At 41.5% G+C, this 22,181-nt stretch overlaps 2 protein-coding genes across 2 annotated transcripts in view; one reads left to right on the top strand and one right to left on the bottom strand.

The window, feature by feature from the left end:
• Positions 1–1,762: 1,762 nt before the first annotated feature.
• gcdhb (glutaryl-CoA dehydrogenase b) lies at positions 1,763–7,317 on the top strand. The gene is made up of 12 exons (XM_005738066.1): positions 1,763–2,018; positions 2,243–2,358; positions 2,657–2,689; positions 2,804–2,944; positions 3,069–3,131; positions 3,523–3,693; positions 3,829–3,958; positions 5,045–5,261; positions 5,381–5,484; positions 5,608–5,733; positions 6,097–6,257; positions 6,470–7,317. The coding sequence occupies exons 2-12, from the start codon at positions 2,256–2,258 to the stop codon at positions 6,541–6,543; spliced, it is 1,323 nt and encodes a 440-aa protein (XP_005738123.1). The 5' UTR covers positions 1,763–2,018; positions 2,243–2,255; the 3' UTR covers positions 6,544–7,317.
• Positions 7,318–17,835: 10,518 nt separating this feature from the next.
• The window catches only part of farsa (phenylalanyl-tRNA synthetase subunit alpha), an 8,204-nt gene continuing 3,858 nt past the window's right edge, over positions 17,836–22,181 (bottom strand). The window contains exons 5-13 of the mRNA XM_005738065.1: positions 21,548–21,640; positions 20,919–21,047; positions 20,727–20,842; positions 20,555–20,639; positions 20,369–20,468; positions 19,751–19,919; positions 19,516–19,593; positions 18,977–19,091; positions 17,836–18,356 (exon numbers count right to left, since the gene is read on the bottom strand). Of these exons, the coding sequence (XP_005738122.1) occupies positions 18,251–18,356; positions 18,977–19,091; positions 19,516–19,593; positions 19,751–19,919; positions 20,369–20,468; positions 20,555–20,639; positions 20,727–20,842; positions 20,919–21,047; positions 21,548–21,640 (991 nt within the window). The 3' untranslated portion in view covers positions 17,836–18,250. The remainder of the gene's footprint in view (positions 18,357–18,976; positions 19,092–19,515; positions 19,594–19,750; positions 19,920–20,368; positions 20,469–20,554; positions 20,640–20,726; positions 20,843–20,918; positions 21,048–21,547; positions 21,641–22,181) is intronic.

Here is a 22,181-nt window from a genome sequence, read left to right as displayed (position 1 = left end):
GGAAATCACTCAAGTATTTTGAGCGAAATACAGTTTAGCTATGGAAAGCAAAAGCGTTGTGGAAGGGGAATACCCTTACATGATATCATGAAACAATAACAATAACATTATCAAATGTACTGTGGCATAGGAAGAGACAAGAAATGACAAGAGCTGTTTTAAGACAGATTTTTTGAATTGGGCTATGTTGCTTCTTTTTAAAAAGTCGGGTTTTTTATTGTTTGAGACTGTTATGTCCCTCTGCAGCCCCTAATCTCCTCAATGTTTTCAGCTGGTGCTAATTGGCACACCTAGTCAGGTGTGGATAAAAGCATACCTGAGGCAAACTTCCAGGGAGCTCACTTGTCTTTGCCTTGGTGGCATCAGCCATTTTAACCAACCTGGTATTCCATTTTAAGAAAAACCTCTTCTCACTAACACTCTGGTATTCATCTTTTTTTATGTTGCGGCTTTTGAGTTGGGTTATAACATAAGTGGGGGCTCGTCCAGGATTGTTTGGATATTTTTGTGGAGACTGAATATCAGTTTGTTTGACTTTTAAAGTGGGTGAGTGATGGTGTTCACTGTGATTGAGCAAAGTCCCTTTAGTGTGTTTCAGCTGGGTGCGTTTAAAGTTACCTTGAGCCTGGTACACCACTGAAGACTAGCTAGGTAAAGTTAGGGTTTTATTGTTTTTAGCATCGTTCCCGGTAGAGCCCCCACTTATGTTACTACCCACCTCAAAAGCCACAACATAAAAAAAGATGAATACCAGAGTGTAGGTGAGAAGAGGTTTTATCTTTAAAATGGCTGGTGCCACCAAGGCAAAGACAAGTGAGCTCCCTGGAAGTTTGCCTCAGGTATGCTTTTATCCACACCTGCCTAGGTGTGGCCAATTAGCACCAGCTGAACACATTGAGATGATTAGGGGCTGCAGAGGGATGTAACAGACGCTATGGATTCAAAAAAAATATCTTAAGTATTACTGTATAACCTATAATAACTTTATTTATAAAATGCTTTCAAACTAAGTGCTGAACAGCTATTTGAAGAGTTGAAAAAAGATAAATAAAAACAATAAAGAATATGCATATCCATTGACAATATGCATCATCATTGACACTGATTTAAAAAATCTGATAGAAACTAAGATGCTATCAAATAAAACAAACAATATTTAAGTGTAAATATGTGGTGTAACAGATCTTGTGATTTGAAATCAAGAGACATATAAACTGAAGGTATCTTAATCATACTCACAGAAGTCTCACTACTGTGTTGTCCTCTTACCTCCAACCTATTTTGGCAGATGGCTGCCCCTCCCTGCCTGCTTATGCTGGAAGTTTCCTTCTGTTAAAAGAAAGTTTTTCTTTCCCACTGTCACCAAGTGCTTGTAGTTTCTTTACCTTATAAAGGGTGACTGTTGTTGCGATTTGGCATTACCCAAATAAAAGTGATTTGAATTGAAAGGAGATGTTATTAGGGAGCAGACAATTACTAAACTGCTCTATTTTAAAATTCCTCAATTGATAGTAAAATACATTTGAAAAAAAAAATCTTAAAAAAAACAAAAAAAACAAACGAAAAACGAAATTATGATGTGGCGTCCACTTCCTGGAATTAGGGTGTTGACATGATCTTTCCTTGTAGCGATCACGCTTTTATTTTGGGAAACGGGAGCACAAACTGCCACTCCCCCGCTAATGAGCCAATCAGAGTGCGCTACAGCTGCCGAAGAGTCATTTAAAGTCGGTCATTTTCAGTGATAATAAATGGCCACAAATAAGCCGAGCGGTTGTAGTGTTACCTTTTTGGTCTCGGATATTATGTGTGTAACCTTCATTAGAAAGATGATTGATTCTATGTGGGAATAGTGGAGTACTGTTCAGTCAGAGGCGTATGGTTAAGGCATTATGCCACACTTGTCACGGCCTTTGCGTGATGACGTAGACTGAATGTGTTTACGTCCAGTCATGTAAAAGTCATCCAGGGAACCTAAGAAGAGCTAGGTCGAGGATAAGTTGTTCCACTTGACGCAGGTAAAACTTGGTCTTACGGCTGTCATTGGAGTATTAACAGTTATTCTCAACACAGAATACATTTTTATTTTAGCTATTTGGAAATTAGCACATTAATTCCCAAGTTAGTAGTGAACTAGCGCTGTTAGCTTTTAGCTACAGAAGTTACCTAATGTAGCACTGGTTAGCCTGACTAGCCTAAGTGATAAAGAATCGTGGATCTTAATGGTCTTCTTATTTTCTAGACCCGTTTTCGTCATGGCATTGAGAAGCGCTGTGTGTCGTCTCTTAGTCAACCCTCACAGATGTGCTCTCACCACAGCTTCCAGAGCACAGGGAACTGCAGCACCTATCACACACGGTTAGTACGTGTCGTTATGATCAGCATGATGTTCAGATTTATCATTTAAAGTTGACAGCCACAGGGAGAAATACAATGGTTTTAAATTTGAAGCTGCGCTTGATACCGAAATAAATATACCTTCAGTTCAGATAGTGTTCTCGAAATGACACTTGCATTTACATTTGCTTTTTTTATAGAGGGAAAAAAACAATATTTTATCGTATATTAGGATATATTAAATAGTCACAAATCCTTAGTTCATAGTATTAATGTTTTTCTGCTGCGTGTTTTTGTTGTTGTTGTTGTTCCTTCACAGATGCAGAGAACACAGAGCAGAAGCCTAAAGCACGTACGTGTTCACTTTAAGAAAAAATTCTGAATAACATTTGTAAATTGTACCTTTAACCCAGAACCATTTTTTTTAGACTTTAAGTATTAAATTGCTTCTCTAAATGCCTGATAGCGAAGGTCCAGTTCGACTGGCGTGATGCCCTGGACCTGGAGGGTCAGTTAACTGAGGAGGAGATCATGATCAGAGATTCCTTCCGGACCTACTGTCAAGAGAAACTCATGCCTCGAATCCTGATGGCGAACAGAAACGAAGGTGAGAGAGAGCTTTTTATTTACCCACATGTATATGCAATTAGATTGCTCATTTAGTGTTGTATTACACACGTGTTGGCTACATAACTGCACATCATGTCTGGTTTTGTCATTTTTATGTCAAGTGTTCCACAGAGAAATCGTGTCAGAGATGGGAGAGATGGGTGTCCTGGGTCCAACTATTAAAGGTCAGTCCAGTCACGTGTTGGTTTTAATGAAAAGCTGTAAACTCTAATCGTACTTCAGTTGCAAAGCAGGCTTTTCTTCCTTTTCTTTTTTTGTACATTAATGACACAGCATGGACTGTGGACCTGTGCACACTGAAGTTGTGTGCAATGTTTGCTTTTGGGAAGTCTCAATAACAAACGTTTTAGCCTTTTACACTTTTTTCCTCTTTTTATATAATACTTAACATTATTTTTTGTATGTCTAAAAAGTGTTTGGAAAGAGAGTTACTGTATTTTGCTTTCTTTCCAAGCTCTTTAAGCTTCTATGACCTGGATGACTGAGAATCTACACAGATATGTCCTCATTTTATGCACTGTCACTGCTGCTCTTCTTCCTGTGTTGAATGCTAAGGTTACGGCTGTGCTGGGACAAGCTACGTGGCCTATGGTTTGATCGCCAGAGAAGTGGAGAGAGTGGACAGCGGCTATCGTTCAGCCATGAGCGTGCAGTCATCTCTGGTGATGCACCCCATTAATGCCTATGGAACAGAAGAGCAGAAACAAAAGTACCTCCCCAAGTTGGGTAAGAAGGGAAAAGAGTAAAAATACTTTATCAACAATAATTCTGATATTGACGGTTTAACTGTGAAACTCCAATGCAGACCTCATGAGCTCTCAGGTATACGTCTTACTGACTGTGTGATCCACTCTGCCCCAGCTCGTGGAGAGATCCTGGGTTGCTTTGGGCTGACGGAGCCTAACCATGGCAGTGACCCCGGAGGCATGGAAACCAGAGCCAAATACAATCCATCCAGTCGCACCTACACTCTGACTGGCTCCAAGACATGGTAAGCAGTGTCACAGTCCTTCTAGGACACATCTAACCACACAGCAGCCATATTAAAAATACGTTTGCCAGTTATTTTGGGTTAACAAGCTCACGCCACATATTTAAATTACTGGAAGTGTGCAGTTTTGTGGTTCCCGCATAGAAATCCTGGTAGAATTGTATACAATCTACTGAAAAGTTGTTTGGTGGTAACTTTGACCCAAAATAAGGTTTAAAAGTATTTTCCAAAACCGACATTACTTGTTCGACACGTGCATAATTTACAGTATTACTCAGTTTTATTCAGCCAGGGCTCACACGATAGCTCTGACTCATCCCACAAGAACACCGAGCAAATGCAGTGCAAATTCTCAACCACGTGCATGTGTCTGCTGGCCTGGCTGCAAGAAAGCAGATGATTGGCTCTTTGACAGGAGGGCTTGAAGGATTAATAATGCGTTTGGAAGTTATTTTGAGAGATGCACCCCATTAATGCCTATGTGTCCATCTTTGCCTTATCATGTTTTTCTAAGTGTAAATATATGACATGTTGATTGTATTCATAATATTCTGAATGTTTTCTCTGTAAATTGCAAAGTATAAACAGAGTTGACTTGTTTGTTCTGGTACAATCGGTTTTAACCGCGTGTGTGTGTGTGAGTGTGGGTTTGTTTTTTGATCTTCTTTCACTTCTTGTAACCTCTAAGAATTTTCCTACTTAGTGTGTTGTGTCATTAGATGTACACACGGGGGAGCTCTTCACAGCTAAAACAGTAACAGTGTAGTGTTTAATACTAAAGTTTACTAGGGTCGTTTTTATTGTTTTCAGGGCCATACCTATCCTATCTTTGTTTAGCAGTTAAAATAAAATTTAATTCTGTAAACCTTTATGTGCAATTTACATCTTGTAACACAATAAATTTACCCCCAAAAAAATCGTGACATTTTTTTGTAATTGGTCAAAACTGGTTGATTTCTTATGGTAAGAACCATCCACAAAGCTACAGTATGATACTATAAAATATAGGTGTTCTGTGTGCTTTATAAAAAAACAAACAAAAGTTGTCATGTGTCTTTATATTGTTTCATTTGTTTTCTCTTTCAGGATCACCAACTCCCCAGTGGCAGATATAGCCGTAGTCTGGGCCAAATGCGACGACGGGAAGGTTCGCGGCTTTATTTTGGAGCGCGGCATGAAGGGCCTCTCGACACCAAAGATCGAAGGGAAGTTCTCCTTGAGAGCCTCGGCCACCGGGATGATCCTCATGGACGAGGTGGAGGTTCCTGAGGAGAATCTGCTGCCTAAAGTATCCGGCCTGGGGGTGGGTATAGTAGCATGTTTAGAAAATGTTATTTCATCCCTTTGTTTTATGCGATCACTAACTTATTACTTATTAATTGAATAGTTTCTGTCACTCATGACTACTGTTTGTTGTTGTAGGGTCCCTTTGGCTGCTTGAATAACGCCCGTTACGGTATCGCATGGGGTGCTCTGGGTGCTGCAGAGTTCTGTTTCCATGCAGCTCGTCAGTACACGCTCGACAGGTCAGATGAACAATGACATTTTTTTTTAATCCACGTTTTTAAACTCTATTTAATTTACTTATCTTAATGTAGTGTATTAATTATTCTTAATAACATTGTTTTTGTTTTTTTATTCCACAACAGAATCCAATTTGGAGTACCATTGGCAAGAAATCAGCTGATGCAGAAAAAAATGGCTGACATGCTGACAGAAATCGCCATCGGCCTGCAGTCCTGTTTGCAGCTGGGCAGACTTATTGATGAGAAGAAGTAAAAGCACCTCTATCCTCTAACTAAAGGGCATTAGATGGGATGCAGCAGACTCTTAGCACCTCTTGCCATCCTTCAAACTAAATAGTCGCTGTGGTCTCTTTCTGTCAGGGTGACGAGGGGAAAAACATCCCTCAGTGCGTCTCAGAAGTGTCGTGAGTCAATAAAGGGCTGAAAGCTAAAAGAGTAGAGCCTGAATGTCATCGAAATGATAAATATTTGATTACCTAAGGTTCAGTCTCATTTTGGGTGTCTGTAGTGTAGTCATGTGAAGGTATTGGGTACAGTAAAAAGATACAAACACAACTTCATTCACACTTCATTGAAAAACAATGCTTAACAAATCTGTTGCTTCCTTAACAGAGCGTCTCCAGAGATGATATCCATGCTGAAAAGGAACAGCTGCGGTAAAGCCCTGGACATCGCCAGGCAGGCCAGAGACATGCTGGGAGGAAACGGGATAGCCGACGAGTACCACATCATCCGCCATGTCATGAACCTGGAGGCTGTCAACACCTATGAAGGTGAGGGCTTGTTTGACAGTCTGAATATGTGTTTAAGTGCGCTACGAGGTTTGGTTTTGATTGAGTAGATTATGCACAAAAAAAAAAGTCCATTTTAACTAAATTGCCTCATCACTAAGTGAGTCGTTTTGTAGGAGCGCATTAATCCCCAGCAGCAGCCATCTGTGCCCCCACCTCCACATGAGTAACCCCTGCGTTATCTCCTCCTCCAGGTACCCATGACATCCATGCCCTGATCCTGGGCAGAGCCATCACTGGATTGCAGTCCTTCACTGTGGGCAAATAGTTCTTCTGTTTTCCCAAAACAATAAGACAGCTGTCAGAAATGCAAATTGCATCAAAACCGTTAGAAGTCACGAGCAGGCTTCAGATCGCTTATGGACGTAATTGATTGTAAAAAGCATACGCGAGTGCGTTATTTAGGGAAAAACGTGTCATGTTTTGAACATGTCAATCAAGGTTTGTAGAGCGTAAATACTTCAGAAGAGATTCTTTTACACCCTAAAGAACATTTTTTCACAACAGGAAGCGACTTTATTGATTGTTTTACTGAAAAAAACACGTATTTTGAATAATTCCAACTAAGCTCAAGATCCAGACTCACTGGCGTTATAGTTGCGTTAAAAAGATAAAACTGTCGTTATGAAGCTACAAAACATAAATGCCTGTTTTGCTTTGAAATGTTGAATTGGTGTGTCAGACACAGTACACTGTGATTACTTGTAGCACTTTACAGGATCTAACACTAATGGATCATAACTTTGCATGATTCGCGAGAGGTCAGAGTTGTTGATCAGCGCTCAAATAAACGTTAAAAAAACAAATGTCTGTACAGGAAGTGACGTTCAGGTTGGATGAGACCGGCTACATCTTTTTGCCCTGCTTTCATTTTCGGTTTGGTGACAACTTCAAGACTTTTTATCTAAATAAAAGTAGAAGAATGTGAGGCATTGTTATATTTGTACATGATTAAGAGACAATGTACAAGTTACATACAAGACTTCATAAAGTGTGAAAATAATTTGTGTGTCTGACGGGAAATAAAAGTTGTTCAGTTTAAGCTGACTTCAGGATTCTTTCTTCTGTCCACGAGGAGCTTAATGCCACCTCTCAAATCCAAGCTGTCTTTGCCTTTTCCTCATCTAAATGAATGTTGCTGCCCTATTCGGGTTGGGTGCGGATTTCACTGATAATCCTCGTCTCACTTTGTTGTAGTTTAATCTTTCTCAGATGACACAGCACATGTGGAGCAGGTCTCTGCACCTGTGTGACTCAAAAATGTCAGGACTCCTGGCCTGATCCTGTTTTTCAGTGAGCAGAAATGCAACGTAAAATAATAGTCGAGCTCACTGGATCAACTCGACGTGAAAAAACTGAAAGGGTTTATTATAAGCTTAAAGGTTGTTTTAATCAGCTTTTGATTTCATGTTTTTGTATGGCGACTTGCTGCAGTTATCAGGGTTAATGGCTGTCAGTGTCTGGGTTTACATTTACATTATAGACGCTTCCCTTGGGCAGTGTTATTAGAAGGCACAGAATACATTTTCGTTGCTATGCAGGTTTATCTATCAGTGAAGCCAGGTGATACACAGCAAATGGTTAAACTGCAGAAATGTCTTAAAGACATAAAAATCTTTTTCTGCTTCTAAATTCAGATAAAACAGGCTATTGTAATTAGCCCTAAAAATGGAGCTGGATGTAACTTCCAGATGGACTTTATACCAAAACAACAAACAAAGGGAAACTATCTGAAATCTCCATCAAACTTACCTCATCAAAGTAAGCAAACCTAATTACAATAATTTACCTCCCTAACTAAGATAAACAGGTGAAAACTATAATCAGATAACAAGATTTACATGATAAACAACACCTCATGGCATCAGTCGTAACAATGTTAAACAAATATGTAGGACTGTTTGCTGATGCTGAAAAACTAATTATTGCATTCATCACTTCAAGGCTGGACTAGTGTACTTCATTTTCAGGTCACTCTATAAGTTCCTTAAAAGCCTGAGTTAATCCAAAACACTGCAGCAAGACAAGGACTAGATATTAGTTTCTTTTCATTTGCTCCCTGTTAATCCAGAATTGAATTGAAAATTGTTGTCTTTAAATATAAAGTCTTGATGAATTGGATCTATTTCTACCATAACAGAGCACTTTGCTCTCAGACTGTTTCCTAATGTGGTTCATGAAAGTAGAATGGGAGGCAGAGCCTTCAGCTTTCAGGCCCCTCTTCTGTGGAACCAAATCCCACTTTGGATTCGGGAGACAGACACCCTCTCTTAAGGGTTTTGGGATTAGACTTAAAGCCTTCATTTTTCGTAAAGTTGGAGCTTGATCAGATGACCCTGAACTTTTCCTTACAGTGCATCCAGAAAGTATTCACAGCAGTTCCCTGGCATTTGTTTAGTGAGAGTCACATGTTTTTGTTTTTATATACTGAGGCACAGATCTGGAGTATAAGGGTATAAGCACAGTGGCCTCGATCATCTGTAAATGGAAGAGCTCAGGACTCTTCCTAGAGCTGGACACCCGGCCAATCTGAGCAATCGGGGTAGAAGGACTTTAGTCCGTAATGTGACCAAGAACCTGATGGTCACGCTGACTGAGCTCCAGTGTTGCTCTGTGCAGAGATGAGAACCTTCCAGAAAGACAACCATTTCTACACCAATCCTCAGTCAGGCCTGGGATACTGTGTGCTGAATTTTGAGGTAAAAAATGAATTGAATCCAGTTTGGAACGAGGCTGTAACATGAGGAAATGTGGAAAAGTGAAGTGCTGTGAATACTTTATGGATTCACTGTAAAACTGGCAACCCTTTTAAAATGTAATGACCTTCAAGGTACAAGGTTTATTTATTCATCATTTTAATCACAGGGTTACATAATCAAATGCACTTGTAGTCCCGTAATGCTTCTATCATTTCTTTTTTCTAACCACTTATCCAGCCAGGATTGCTGGGGGGCTTTTAGCAAGAGGCAGAGCACACCCTGGAGAGGCTGCCAATCTGTCATGTGGCTTCAAACTGCTCACAAAAATCTAAGAATGCCATTATTTTTTTTCCCTCCTGCATAACTCTGCGACGGGGAAATATCTGCTACTGTATACTGAGCCTCCAACTTGAGCCTCTATTATTCCCATCCCCAGCGTTGTGCTTTTTCAATAAGTTTCCACTGAGCAGCTTGGTGTTTTTCCTTTGTCTACCACTACAGTCTGTTAAAATCACTACACACAGCTATGTTTTGTGGATTCTAACATTAAAGAGTCTTTTTTTCTGTTGGTCAAGAATAGAATCAGCTGTGATACAGTAAAAGCAATACTATAAAACAGTTTTCTATTTAAATCCCCCAATCTAAGTATCTTCTCTGTAACTGTCCCTGTGTTAATATACTCTTAATGTGTTTGACATAAGATAAAACAGGACTGTAATGTCTATAAGTTATGTCTTCTGCAGATTCAATGCAATTCAGTTTTATTTATACAGATCCAAAGCACAACAACAGTCGCCTCAAGGTGCTTTATATTGTAAGGTAGGCCCTACATAGATAACCCAACAATCATATGAAATGTTCAGGAGATTATTATGTGTTAAAGCTACAAAAAAAACAGCAGTGACTGCTGGAGGGGTCACATCAGCCCAGAAATATAATCATTTTCAACAGATTCAGACAAATTTAACTCCACTTTAATGATAGTAATAAATGATAAATAGTCCTTACACTACGTTTGCTTCAGCTGTGACATATCAACAGCACACAACAGTGTCCTGCTTGTGCACAGGCATCCGCTCTTTTGTCTGTACTGTTTTGTCTCTCCATGTCTACCTCACTTCATATCCAGGACAAAATGTTGTCGGTGCTTCAGATAATCTTTATTTCTTTTTAATCCATAAGGCCATGAGGGATGTTGGATTGTGCAAGCCACTGTACAGATAAAGACCTCCATCCTCTTCAGCTCCATCGCATGTCTGTCGCTGCCACTTTGAAGTGGAGGGAATTAAAGAGCTGACAAATCCCCAGCCTTACATGATGCCCAGGCATGTTTTACATGGTGCTTACATAAGGAAATTGCTTTTTTTCCTCATCCAATTGCCTTTCATCCTTTTGGGTATGGATATGTGACTAATTGTACCCAGCATGGACTCTGTCTTCAGGGTTCTTTCTGTCAGGAATGATGGAGGCTGACATGATGGTTCTCTTGTTATGGGAAATTAGAGGACTGCTCATATTTCCTCATCCAGGCATTAGCAGCAGCCATGGCGGTCTAATACTTGGATAATTAGGAGGCTTTTCATCTCAAATAATCATCTGGATTATAACCCCAGAGAGTTAGCAGCTCTGTCAAAATGAGTCATCGCCATGATGGGACTAAAATGGCAGAGTTTTTACACATTTAGTAGGGAAAAACACAACAATTCTCTGACCACATCCAAATACCGGATTAGTTTGTCGGTATGAGCAGTACAATTTTTGGACGGCAGGTTAAAGCCCATCTTTAATTTAACTCAAAGACTTAAAAGCTACACATTTTTTGGACTTCTTAATCCTACGCATGATAGCAGCAGGCTCTACCATACTTTGCATTGTATGTTAGGTATATTAGGTGAGACGGTTGAACTCTAACAGCCCTGACACAGAAATATTGAGCACTTCCAGTGTGAACTTTGGTAAATCAGGGTGTTAACACCCAATATTTCCAAACACACCTTTACTAATAACATGCCTGCTTGTCTCATCACTACATCTATGGTGAACGATTTTCTCAATGTAAAGCATTTCTATTTCTATTCTCGCTTGAAGATAGAAATTTAAATGCCAATCAAATGCTGTTAACTGAGGTATTAGAGTTATGATTACTGATTGGGCCATAGCCAGAGGGTGTTTTAATGGCACATGTCATTTCCAGAAGGTTTCCTGAGTCTCCCAGCACAGCCTCAAGAGCAAGGAGGAGATTCCAGGAGACACACAGTTACTCTAGGACATCCAGGCAGTCCTTAACCCATCAGTAGGATTGCTATCTGCTCCTTTGTGCAAGGACAAACAGGAAGAGCACTGCAAGAGCTACAAATGACCTCCAGCAGGACACTGGTGTTGATGTCTGGGTAGAGAGTCCCCGTGACATCAGGAACATTCCCAGATGTTGTCAGGCATGCATATCAGCACATGGGGCCATACAAACTAGAGTACCATTCAATGTTGCTGCAATGAAATTTTTGCAAAATGCACTAGCTTGCCACATCATTTGTTCACTTTGATTTCCAGGGTGTGTTTGAATGCAGCCCTCTGTAAGATGACCATTTTCATTCCCATCCAATGATCTGGTATCCTTTCCTTCCTAACACTTTACCCGGTCTGTATTAGTGTAGATAAACGTGGCTTTAAGTTGTGATGTGTTTCCAGAAATATTGGCTGGGATCAGTACTTTGAATGTATCAATAATTTCCAGGACTAAAATAATGGCTGTTACCAGAAACACCTGGCTTACAATTTGTAGTGCTGATCTACTAAATGTGCCCATAAATGTCCAGTTTCCACATAGCTGGCAGTAATTAGACATACTTAGGTTGAGATTTAGATTGTTGTCTAATGCAGAGTAACTTTAACGCATAATAAATGCTCAAGTGTGCATCTTGGAGGTGTGTCCATGCATGTGGTGTGCATGTTTTTTGCCGCAGGTCTGTAGCACACAGGCATCAATCCATGGATTCGTGCTCTGCTGCAAGAAAAAATCAATATTAATGTATTTAAGGAAGTAATCGTGCTTCTCTCTGCAGGTGACGAAACATTTGATCTCACAGTATTTTTACAAGTGTTTGTCCCCAGAGTCAGGATCAAATTAAGAAGAAAAAAAGGCTTTTAAATAATGCTGCCCCCTTGTATGATCTTACTCCTGGAACGAGGAGCTGAAATCAAAACTGACTACTATGGAGTTTAAGTCCATTTTCAACCAGACTTTTACATGGAAAAATAAAATATATCACTATAATGATGACACAACCTGAGTGTAAGGTGAATCTTTGTTATATCCTTGGCTGCTCTGACAAAAATAATAGCCAGCTGGGTTTGGACAAGATGTTGGACATAAGAAAAACTCTCATATGCTCGGAGAATACCTCTCTGACTCTATGATTATGCATTTATTTTATTTTATTAAAAGAAGGTCTGGGTTGTTGTTTTTTTTAAACAGTGATCATCATTATTGTGAAATGCAAAAGAATGCAAAAGTCTCATTTCTTCTATTAACGTCTGCAGGATTTTACACTTGAAAAAAAATATATATATTTTTTTAATATTTATAATTAGCATTTTTTTTTTATATTTAAAAAAAAAATACATAGCATATTTACATTTTGACCATAACCAGTAACCGTGACTGCTGCAGCAGTATGGCAGTGGGCTGTAACGCATTTTTAAAATGTGTTTGTGTGATCATTTGAGACTGTGAAAGTGGATATGCTGCAAAGAAGTGTCTTTGCCCACAGTTACCTTCAAGTCCACCCAAAGGTGCTAATAAGGTTCAGCTCACCCCCGTGTCCCGTCTACAAACCCGCAATTTATTCAGTTTAACTGAAAGACACACTGACATTGCCACCTCCGGTGACGTCCCGAGCTGCGTACATGAGCAAAAATAGCATCTCTACGCGGTAGAAAGGACTAGTTTCCTTTCAGGGGACTTCTCGGTAGCGCTGCTTAAGCCTGCCGTGAGCCGACAGTTTCCAGCAGGGTGAGGGTGAGTGGGCTAAAGTGGGCGGACCTGACAGTTTACAGCTGCCGGCGGGACGCATGTTTCATTTCAGCACCAAGGACAGAGCAGGAGGCAGCAGCACCCACCGCACCTTACATAAGAACCCCAAGCCAGGAGCGCTCTTTACCGCTGAAGGACTGGATCGATTTGGTGTCTGAGAACAAGGGATGAAGTAAAGAAGTGAAATGCAAACTTATCAGGACTTCCTTTTTTATTTTGCCCTTCATATTTCTTTTATTTTCTTTGCGAAACTGGACAATTAACCTTGATATTAACGGCAAATCGATTTTATTATTATAATTTTTGCGTAATGTCTTCGTGTAAGAAATATCACCCTCGTGTGTGGAGTATGGTCTGGTTATAAGAAGTGAGGAAAAAGCCCACACGTGTCATCACCTGTTCCTGTAACCATGAATGGTTATAATTTCACCGATTTCAACTCCACCCACGAAGCACACGCTTACCCTTACTCAGCGTCGGTAGACGACCCTCTGTACCGGCAGTACAAACCCCCGGTGAAGGAGCTCATCCCTTTACCAAAGGCGGTGCTGTATCTGCTCATGGCCGCTCTGGTAGTAGTTGGAGTTGCCTATGCCATCATTGGACACCTCATCAAGGATCTGGCCATTGACATAACAGGTACGTGCCAGTCACCCAGAGCAGGCAAATCAAACTCCTTTTACAGCGTGGGCCGTGTATGCAGCCCATTTTGATCTGAATTGACCTGTGAAACTTCCATTTGTGTCAGTGTAAAGAAGTTCAACTACACATTTAATGCTTGAGATATTTTAATGAAAGAAGTGCAATTTTACAGCTCACTTTTTATCCACATGATAAAGAAATGCTGCTCTGGGCTTAAATTGTAAGAACCAAATATGTAAAATTACAGAAATGGTTCTGTTAGCTCATTGTGCAGACTGTGCTGAAATTATAAAACTGAACTTTATTTGTTAATTGACAGAATGTCTTTTTTAAAATTGTGAGCCCAGTGTAAAATACTACATTTCAACAGTAGATTGTGAAAAAACAGGAACTTTGTGTTTTTAATTATTCATCTTTATTACTGTGGTGGAGAATGAATGGCAATAGGGGAGAACTTCACCAGTAGTAAAAGCTGTACAACCAGAGAAAATACAGTTACAAGTCTAAAATTGGTGGCCAGTTCTGGCACCGGGGTCTTCTGTTTGGTACTCCTGACCTCTGGGGAAATGGTTGGATTACAGCTCTGAGAGTACAATAACAGGGATGCAGCAGCAGTGAGGAAACACTGAGTACTGATGCATGTACTTTTAACACCACTGTGTTCCAAATGAGTTCATCTGCACTCAAAGCAGCTGTTATTTTTGCCCCATATGTTAATAAACATGCCAATAAAATGGGGACAGTCAGTGCTTGGTAGCTTTAGTTTAGCTTTAGTACTACAAAGGCTTAAACTGAAACACTTGTGCATCACTTTCAGCCAGACTGTTCAGGAATTCAAGCTTTCTTTTCAACACAAACCTCAGTTATCTGTCAGTTTTCACCATTAATGCATCACCTTTGCCTGCTTTTTCACAGCTTTCAGTTTGTTGTGAATACTCCTTTGCTAAGCCGTGTCTTCCTTCTTTAGAGTGTGTGCTCGGTCCACCTGGAGATGAAGACAAAGACGAGGATGATCCCCAACGCATGGGCAGCCATCCCCCCTCGGCGCATCCGTTCGCTCACAATGCCTTCCACGTGTGGGACCAGGACGATGTGGTCATTCCTCTATCTCGCGACGAAAGCCCCCAGACCAGTCCGCTGCTGCTGGCCGCCATCCCCTACATCCCGTCATTCTTCCCACACTCTCACAGCCCACCGAGTCACGGCTCTCCGGGTTTCCCCAACTGCCCAGAAACAAGCAAGGAAATCCCGGGGGAGTTCTGATTGTGACATGGACCTTGACTACACGCCTGAGTGTGCATAACACATGACTTTGACAGAAGGAGATGACTGCGAGGAACGCAGCATGTACAAACTGCACATCTCATATCCCGTGTCATTACCAGCAGACCTTCAGTGACTGTGAAGCGAGCAGCAGTAATGAAACTGTCTCTAACACGTTAAAGGATTTGTCAGTATTACACCACATGGCTTAAGACTGTTGTCACAAAATGAGAAAAGCTGACAACCTCAGGCAGGGAATCCAAAGAGGAAGTGATTTAGAGGAGAAGATCAGCACTTATTGTCTCTGTGTGCCTGATCTTCAGTGAGACACATTTTAGATAAGTACAAAAAACACGACATGTTGGTATAGCATGTTGATATAAAGTATTTTTGTTGTTTTTTCTGTTTTTTGTTTTTTAAGTAAAATCTGTCTGAAATGTATCAGGGGGGCTATTGTGTCCAGTGTGAGTGACATATGATGATCCAGGGCGTGAGCTTGAAAGACTGTCCATCTGTTGCAGCATTATAATCCACCTGCACAACAACAGATTAGCTGTAAAGTCTGCTCACAGATTTGCATTTTTTGCAGTGCAACGTGTCTCTTTGTTGGTGATTTTAATGTTATTTTGGTATGCTTCATGTATGACTCATAAAAAAGAAAAAGGAACGCAAAATCCATTTCTGGAGTCTTTGACAAAGCTGCTTCCAACCTCCTGGCCTTCTCACACACTTCATTAAAATGTTATTTGAAGACACTCGGGGATTAGAGGAAGACTTAAGGGAGTTCCAGCTATTCAACAGTTACGTACGCAGAGCAGCTTAACCCTGCAGCTTTAGCGCAGGTGTCGCACGCGCTCGTGGATTCCCTTTAGCTGTCTTGTACACAGAACGGGACAATGCAGCTTATGGCTCAAAGGTAACCGAAGATCTGAACATTTTAAAAAGAGACATTCAAATTTGTCTTAATTTAGCAGAGCAGAAACCAGACGGGAAATGATTAAGAAATTTACAGGTTAACTGTCCTAAAAACTGTAAAAGACCCATCAAATTAATCTGAGAACTGAACTTTCTCTGAACTTTGTCCAAGCAAAACAGGACATCAGCAGACTTCAGAAAGAAAGAAATTGTAAAATGCCCCAGGAGGCCAAAACAACTACAAAATAATAAAAGTAAATGAATAAAAATTTGAAAGAAAGAGTGGTGAGCTCTGCGACTTATCCATGGAACTGTGGTGGATGATCACGGGATCCTTTCTGTGTTTATAAAATACAGTAAATTATAAAATACAGAAATGAAGAGCACTTTACCACGAGGCAGGAAAATACAGAGAGTTTAAACATTTCATCAGCATCAGGAGGAATTCTGTAATGCATGCTGTAGTAAACGGCATAGACGTTGCTTCACAGAACAAATAAGCCTAAAATATTCTAGAAAAACAACCCAGGAGTCGTAAGTTGTGGAGTGACAGAGTAAAGTCACCGGACATTAATCTGACTGAGCTGCTTTTTATTAGATTAATGTGTCCAATTACATTTGAGCCCCTAAAAATAAAGGCATGTGTACAGCTAAAGGTGGCTCTAAATACTCTCATTTTAATATAGTAGTTATATTTTGGTTTGGTCCATTCAAGCCCTCAGCCCATCTGAGAGGCATGGTGAAGGTTTGGGTCAGCTGACTTCAGTGTTTAATAGGTAGTTGTTAGAAACTCGATCACTACGTGTTGAAGTGGTGACGCATATCACTCTAATCTCTTTGGTGGTCGCGGTACAGTTCAGTTTCAAATGTGAGCTTTTGCTAACCAACATTAGCATGAGCAGAAAGCTCGCTATTCAGCATAAGAGCTATCAGGACTGTTATGTGACACTGAAATTTAGAGTTTTACAACCTGATCTGTCTTGATGCATGATCAATCATCCATACATCCATCATCTGGATGTAGTGTTTTCAACCATGACTGATTTCTTTAGTCTTCAACACTGATCAAAGATCATTGATCACTGATCAACGGTCACTGTTCACAGAGAGTTGGGGGATGGCTGCAACCACAGCATTGTAAGATGGTGAAAGATGCACCCTTAGGCCCCCTCCTCGGTTCAGAGATGGTCTTTCCCTTTTCACGTAAATGGCCTCCTTGACTCTGCGCTCAAACCAGCGTTCCTCCTGTCCAGGATGTGTACATTCTCATCAGTGAAAGAGTGTCCACTGGCCTGTAGGTGTAAATAGACTGCTGAGTCCTGGCCTGACGAGGTAGCTCTTCTGTGTTGTGCCATCAGCTTTGCCAGAGGTTGCTTGGTTTCCCTGATGTATAAATCATGGCAATCCTCCTGGCACTTAACAGCGTACACTATGTTACTCTGTTTGTGTCGGGGGACCTGATCCTTGGGGTCGACCGATTTTTAGCGCAGCGTGTTTTGTTGTTTAAAGGCCACAGAAACGCGGTGTTTGCAGCCATTCCCCAACTCTCTCTGAATTGTACTCATGGTCTTTGATCAATGGTCATGGCAATTTGCATATTAATGACCAAAGAACTGACCTCACAGCCCATTGTTCATTCAGTGGGCTTGTGCAAATGTACTGTTTAGAAGATTGGGGAAACCTGCAGTCAGCTGAGACTGAAGAAGACACTTGGATGAGTGACGAAATGTTTCTCCCACTGAAAACGCTTCGTCCAGATGATCAGAATCAACCTTTTGGGATACGACTTGATCTGTTTTATTTTAATATCTTTTTAACTTTGTTGTTTCTCTGGTAAAGACGCAGACGTCACTCAGTCGTCCTGCTGCTGATCGGCATCTCACTGAAAAGCTGCATGCTTTTAGAAACGTGTGGGAGGATTACCTTTACAGTGTATGTTTCTCATACATGCATACAAGTAGAAACACGCTCATTTGAAGAATTACAAGACAGACTGCACTGATACCTGGAAAAAGCTTTTATTTTGACTTCCAAAAGTTGCAGTTTTATTTTTCCTGTACAAGATGATTGAATATAGTAGATCAGGGTCAAGGTGGTAAAAAAGGCAGTTTGTAACAAATTCAAGGCTCATCCTCATTCACCCAGCTGCAGTGTGGAGTTCATAAAAAAAATGCTGCTCTTTTGTGTTAAAGCCCTTTGAAATCAGATCTGTCTGAAGGCTGTGGTGAAAAAAGCCCCGTCCCTTTTAGTGCTACAGTCGCTTTCAGGCCAACTGCTTTTACTGGCCGAGCTTTGATAAAGGGGACAGCGGTGGTGCCGGGCTTTGAGGAGAGACGTGGGTATGAGGTGTTACGCAGTAAAGATAAAAAGGAAAGGGTCCATCCAAATGAATAATAACATTAATAACAACAGCTGGGCGGTACTCAGGAGTCCAGGCGGCATATAGGGCTGTCGTAGACCATCTGTAGGTTCACCTTGTGTCCCACCAGCTCTCTGATGTTGTTGATGCCGTATTTAATCATGGTGGGCCTGCGAGACAGAGGAGAAGCCCGCGTGAGCGGTTGTTCTGTTGGGAGACACGACTACGTTGCGTCTAACAGACGAGAGCGAAAACAACAGAGGTCGGAGTAGTAAAGGATTACTCGCCCTGGATTACGGAACATTACCCAGCTCACTCACTCCACGGTTATTAGCTGCGACAGTTGGTCGTAGTTAAGACTCAATTAGCGCTCGATTCAAACAGCAAGCTGAATACAGTGTGCGACGGCGCGACCAGCGAGCGACTCATTTGGGACGACTTCACTTTAGAAAAGCGGGAGTGAGCAAAGAGAAAGGCAGAGACTCACAGTCTGACCTCATAATTTCACAGGATAATAGAAATGAAACTCATGTACAAGCAGGAGTAATCCTCCACAGGAAACAAACCTACATTTCTTCAATGTGGGTCAGTTCAGCGCGTACACAAGAAGTGATTATGAGTACACACAGACTTAATCACACACCTTTAATCCCTACATGGAACATCTACTATAGTTTGGGAGATACGTACTGACGTCCTTCCCTTTTAGACTCACGCTGTGTCTAGCGTGGCTGACCTGTCAGTTTTCCTTGTAGCTAATTAACTCGTATTGCTTTTCATGCACGCTCACCTTTCCAGAGACAGGCCCCAGGCAATTACAGACACATCCTCAGGGAGGCCCATGGGAAGCAGCATCTCTGGTCTGAACACTCCTGAGTTTCCCACTTCCACCCACTTTTTTAATCCTGTACACGTGGAAAGAAATGACAAAAAACAGGGATGTCAAACTCATTTTTCACTGTGTACAGCCCACCAACAAGGACAATTTCAACACTACATCTCAGTCTAGACGATTATTGATTGCGATGTGTCACATGAATGACCATGGGGGAGGTCTCTATCATTGGTGAAAGCTATAAAACTTACAGTTAAAAGTTTAAAATTTATGTCCTCCTTCACATTTTCCAAAGCCTCCCAGTGGGCCAGATTGGAGTCTTTGACAGACCAATTCTGGTCCCCGGGTCTTATGTTTGACACCCCTAATATACACCATCAGAAATGTCTATAAAAGAGACTACTAGGACGTTCTTTTGACTTTCTTAAAGCTCAGGTTTCTGTTGTGTGTAAGTTAGACTAATAGCGCTACATAAAAACAGAGTTGCACTGTACCTTCATGGTAGCTGAACACTTCCATGCTGGGCTCTGTGTAGGGGTTGTAGGCAGGCTTGAAGCGTAGTTTGGTAATTCCTAAAAAAAGGCGTTTGGTAAAAGAATAGGATATTGTAACTGTTTGTTTACATTTTTTTAAAGTGAGTATTAAGAGGCTTTCTATAAACAACTATCAGCACAATTGTCCCTTCCAAACGTTGGTCTTTCAAGTCCAGTGTCCTCTATCAGTCCTCACCTAGTTTGGTGAAGAACTGATGCAGAACACCCATGAGGTCTCCCAGAGTCAGTCCATAGTCGGCTACTACGCCCTCTATCTGGTGGAACTCGGCTAGATGGGTGGCATCGAGGGTCTCGTTCCTAAACACGCGGTCGATGGAGAAATACTTGACGGGGGTGAACTTCTCCTGGTTGTCAGTGTGAGGAGAAAAGGAAGGGGAGAAGAGTTTTAGAGTTATTGACTGGACACATACGACGTCAAAACAATGTGAACCCACACCTTAAACCATCTGCTGCTGCTGCTCTTCTATGGAGGGAATTACTCACATTCAGACACAGGAGCATTAGTGAGGTCAGGCGTAAGGCCTGGCTCTCAGTCAAGTTTCCAGTTCACTGTCCAAAAAGTCAGTGGGTGCTTAAAGGGCAGGTCTTAAGACATGGTAATGACAAACGCTGTGCTCTTGTTGTCTAAAACATACTCTGTTTTACTTCAGAAAACAAACATTATGTTGAAATTACATTTACTGACGGGGAATTACACTCTTAGTCGTGAGCTGCATTATGAAGTGTTACCAAGAAATCAAATCACCAGACAGCTCTGATTTATATGGTCAGTGCAGCGTCCCTACAGTCTCACCTGCTGTGCCAGTTTATACAGCATGCGTGCGCTGACTGCTGTAGTGTGAGTGCGGAGGATGTTCTTCTGAGCCTCCTCTATCTTCCAGTCATACTTGTACCTACAAGAGAGATGATAAAATGCAATGAGATGCAGTGACAGCAACGACACTGTTACTTGTTAAGTGAGCTTGTGATCACGCCTCACCCCTGTGAACCGTAGCCTCCCTCAGAGTGGACCTTCTTCACCCTCTCCAGGTAGTCCTGAGGGAACTCGTGGGCGTGCGCTGGGTCTGAAAAACAGCGAGTGAAGGGTGATCAGAAATCATTCTCGATTGAACTCGCAGCTCATTTCCACCACTCGGTGACCTCGGGCTCACCGGACAGGAAGAAGGTGTCGTGCTGGTCTCTGGCTGGGTGCTGCTGGGGCTGGAAGAGGGAGTCAAAGTTCCAGAAAGAGCTTTCTATGAAGTTGTTGGTCGGCATCTCGGTGAAACTACAAGAAACAGATGGTTAACTGGGTGTTTTATTATGCGCATGTGTGCGTTTCTCCCAGTTTCACAGCTGCTCACCCCATCTCCAAGAAGATCTGCCGGAACTGCGTTCGCACCTTCATCAGCGGGTGTAGGTGACCGCAGTCTGGGGCAACACCCATGGCCTCAAAGTTGTAGGGCTTAAATTTCTTCTCTTTCCAGTTGCCACTGGAACACACCACATGCAGGGAGGTAACACAAAAACATTTCTCTCAAATCATTTTGCCATTTTTAATCTGTGGCTGAGATGATTGAGGCGGGCGAATCTACAGTGCACGTAATCAGCACGGAGCAGCACGCAGAATACCAATTTGAATTTTGGGCAATGCAACATCTGGATACTGCTTTTAGCCAAATCCTCTATGATATGATTTCATGCAAAAAAACAAAAGTGTGCAAGCGCTCTTTTCATTCTGTCGCTTTCAGCATGAAAGCTAAAGCATCTGTCCTGCCCTGCCTTTAGGACTGAGTCCACATCTTTGGACTTGTCCCCTTTTATGGGCAGATTTTTTCTCTGTCCTCACTCAGGACCCTGCAGGCTGACACTGACTGCCAGAGGAGGGTGGGCCTGGGTTGGAATTGAACCCAGGCCTCTGCAGTGAGGACTCTGTGCGCACGCTTTACCTGATGAGCTACTGAAACTCTGAGGAGAGTGCATCTCTACATACCTGGCAATCATCTCAGGGGTGAGCTCCGTCTCCTGTTTGGTGATGGTGGTGCTGAAGGAGTTGCCCTTAGTGATCCAGTAAGACTTCACAGTCCTGAACACAAATTAGAATGACCTCAGTAGCAGAAAGGTACTGCTGTTGACAATCTAAAGACCGTAAAAACATGCAGTTATTTTTATTTTGATTCATACTTTCATAGCAGAAAAATCATTTCAAAATAAAGGATTTTAGGTACTTCTTGCATGAATTTATTGATTAGAATAAAATAAAGCAGAACATTCTTAATAGCAAGAAAGAAAGTACACCTCTGCACAGGGCTGTGCGATATGACCAAAATCTCCTATTCCAATATAAGAATTCTATCGTCCCGATAACGATATAAATCACAAAAATGTAACATTTTCTGTAAATTCTGTGAATCTCGGGCAGCTCGTCTTGCGGGAAGTTTTTCCAGCTGCGCGTCATGTAGCTGGAGTCCAGTGTTTTAACCGATGCATGAAACGATACATTTTTAGACATAAGTTGTGACGGCCGCCGTTTTCTTTGTGAGTATTTATTACACGGCGTGCTGCGGGGAAAAGCCTGTTCTAACGTTTGAGTCTAAGGTTTATTTTTTAGCACCTGGCGGCTCTTT

This window comes from Pundamilia nyererei, unplaced genomic scaffold (genome assembly GCF_000239375.1).
Source record: "Pundamilia nyererei isolate P.nyererei 1_Seehausen unplaced genomic scaffold, PunNye1.0 scaffold00081, whole genome shotgun sequence".
Classification (NCBI taxonomy): Eukaryota; Metazoa; Chordata; class Actinopteri; order Cichliformes; family Cichlidae; genus Pundamilia; species Pundamilia nyererei.
Note: the sequence above shows the minus strand (reverse complement) of the source record. Positions and strands in the feature narration are given on the sequence as shown.

Bases quoted from the DNA above. Each gene is read 5' to 3' on its own strand.
- gcdhb (XM_005738066.1), top strand. From the start codon at position 2,256: ATGGCATTGAGAAGCGCTGTGTGTCGTCTCTTAGTCAACCCTCACAGA. The intron at 2,359-2,656 runs GTTAGTACGTGT...GTTCCTTCACAG, and splicing joins TGCAGCACCTATCACACACG to ATGCAGAGAACACAGAGCAG. The intron at 5,485-5,607 runs GTCAGATGAACA...ATTCCACAACAG, and splicing joins CGTCAGTACACGCTCGACAG to AATCCAATTTGGAGTACCAT.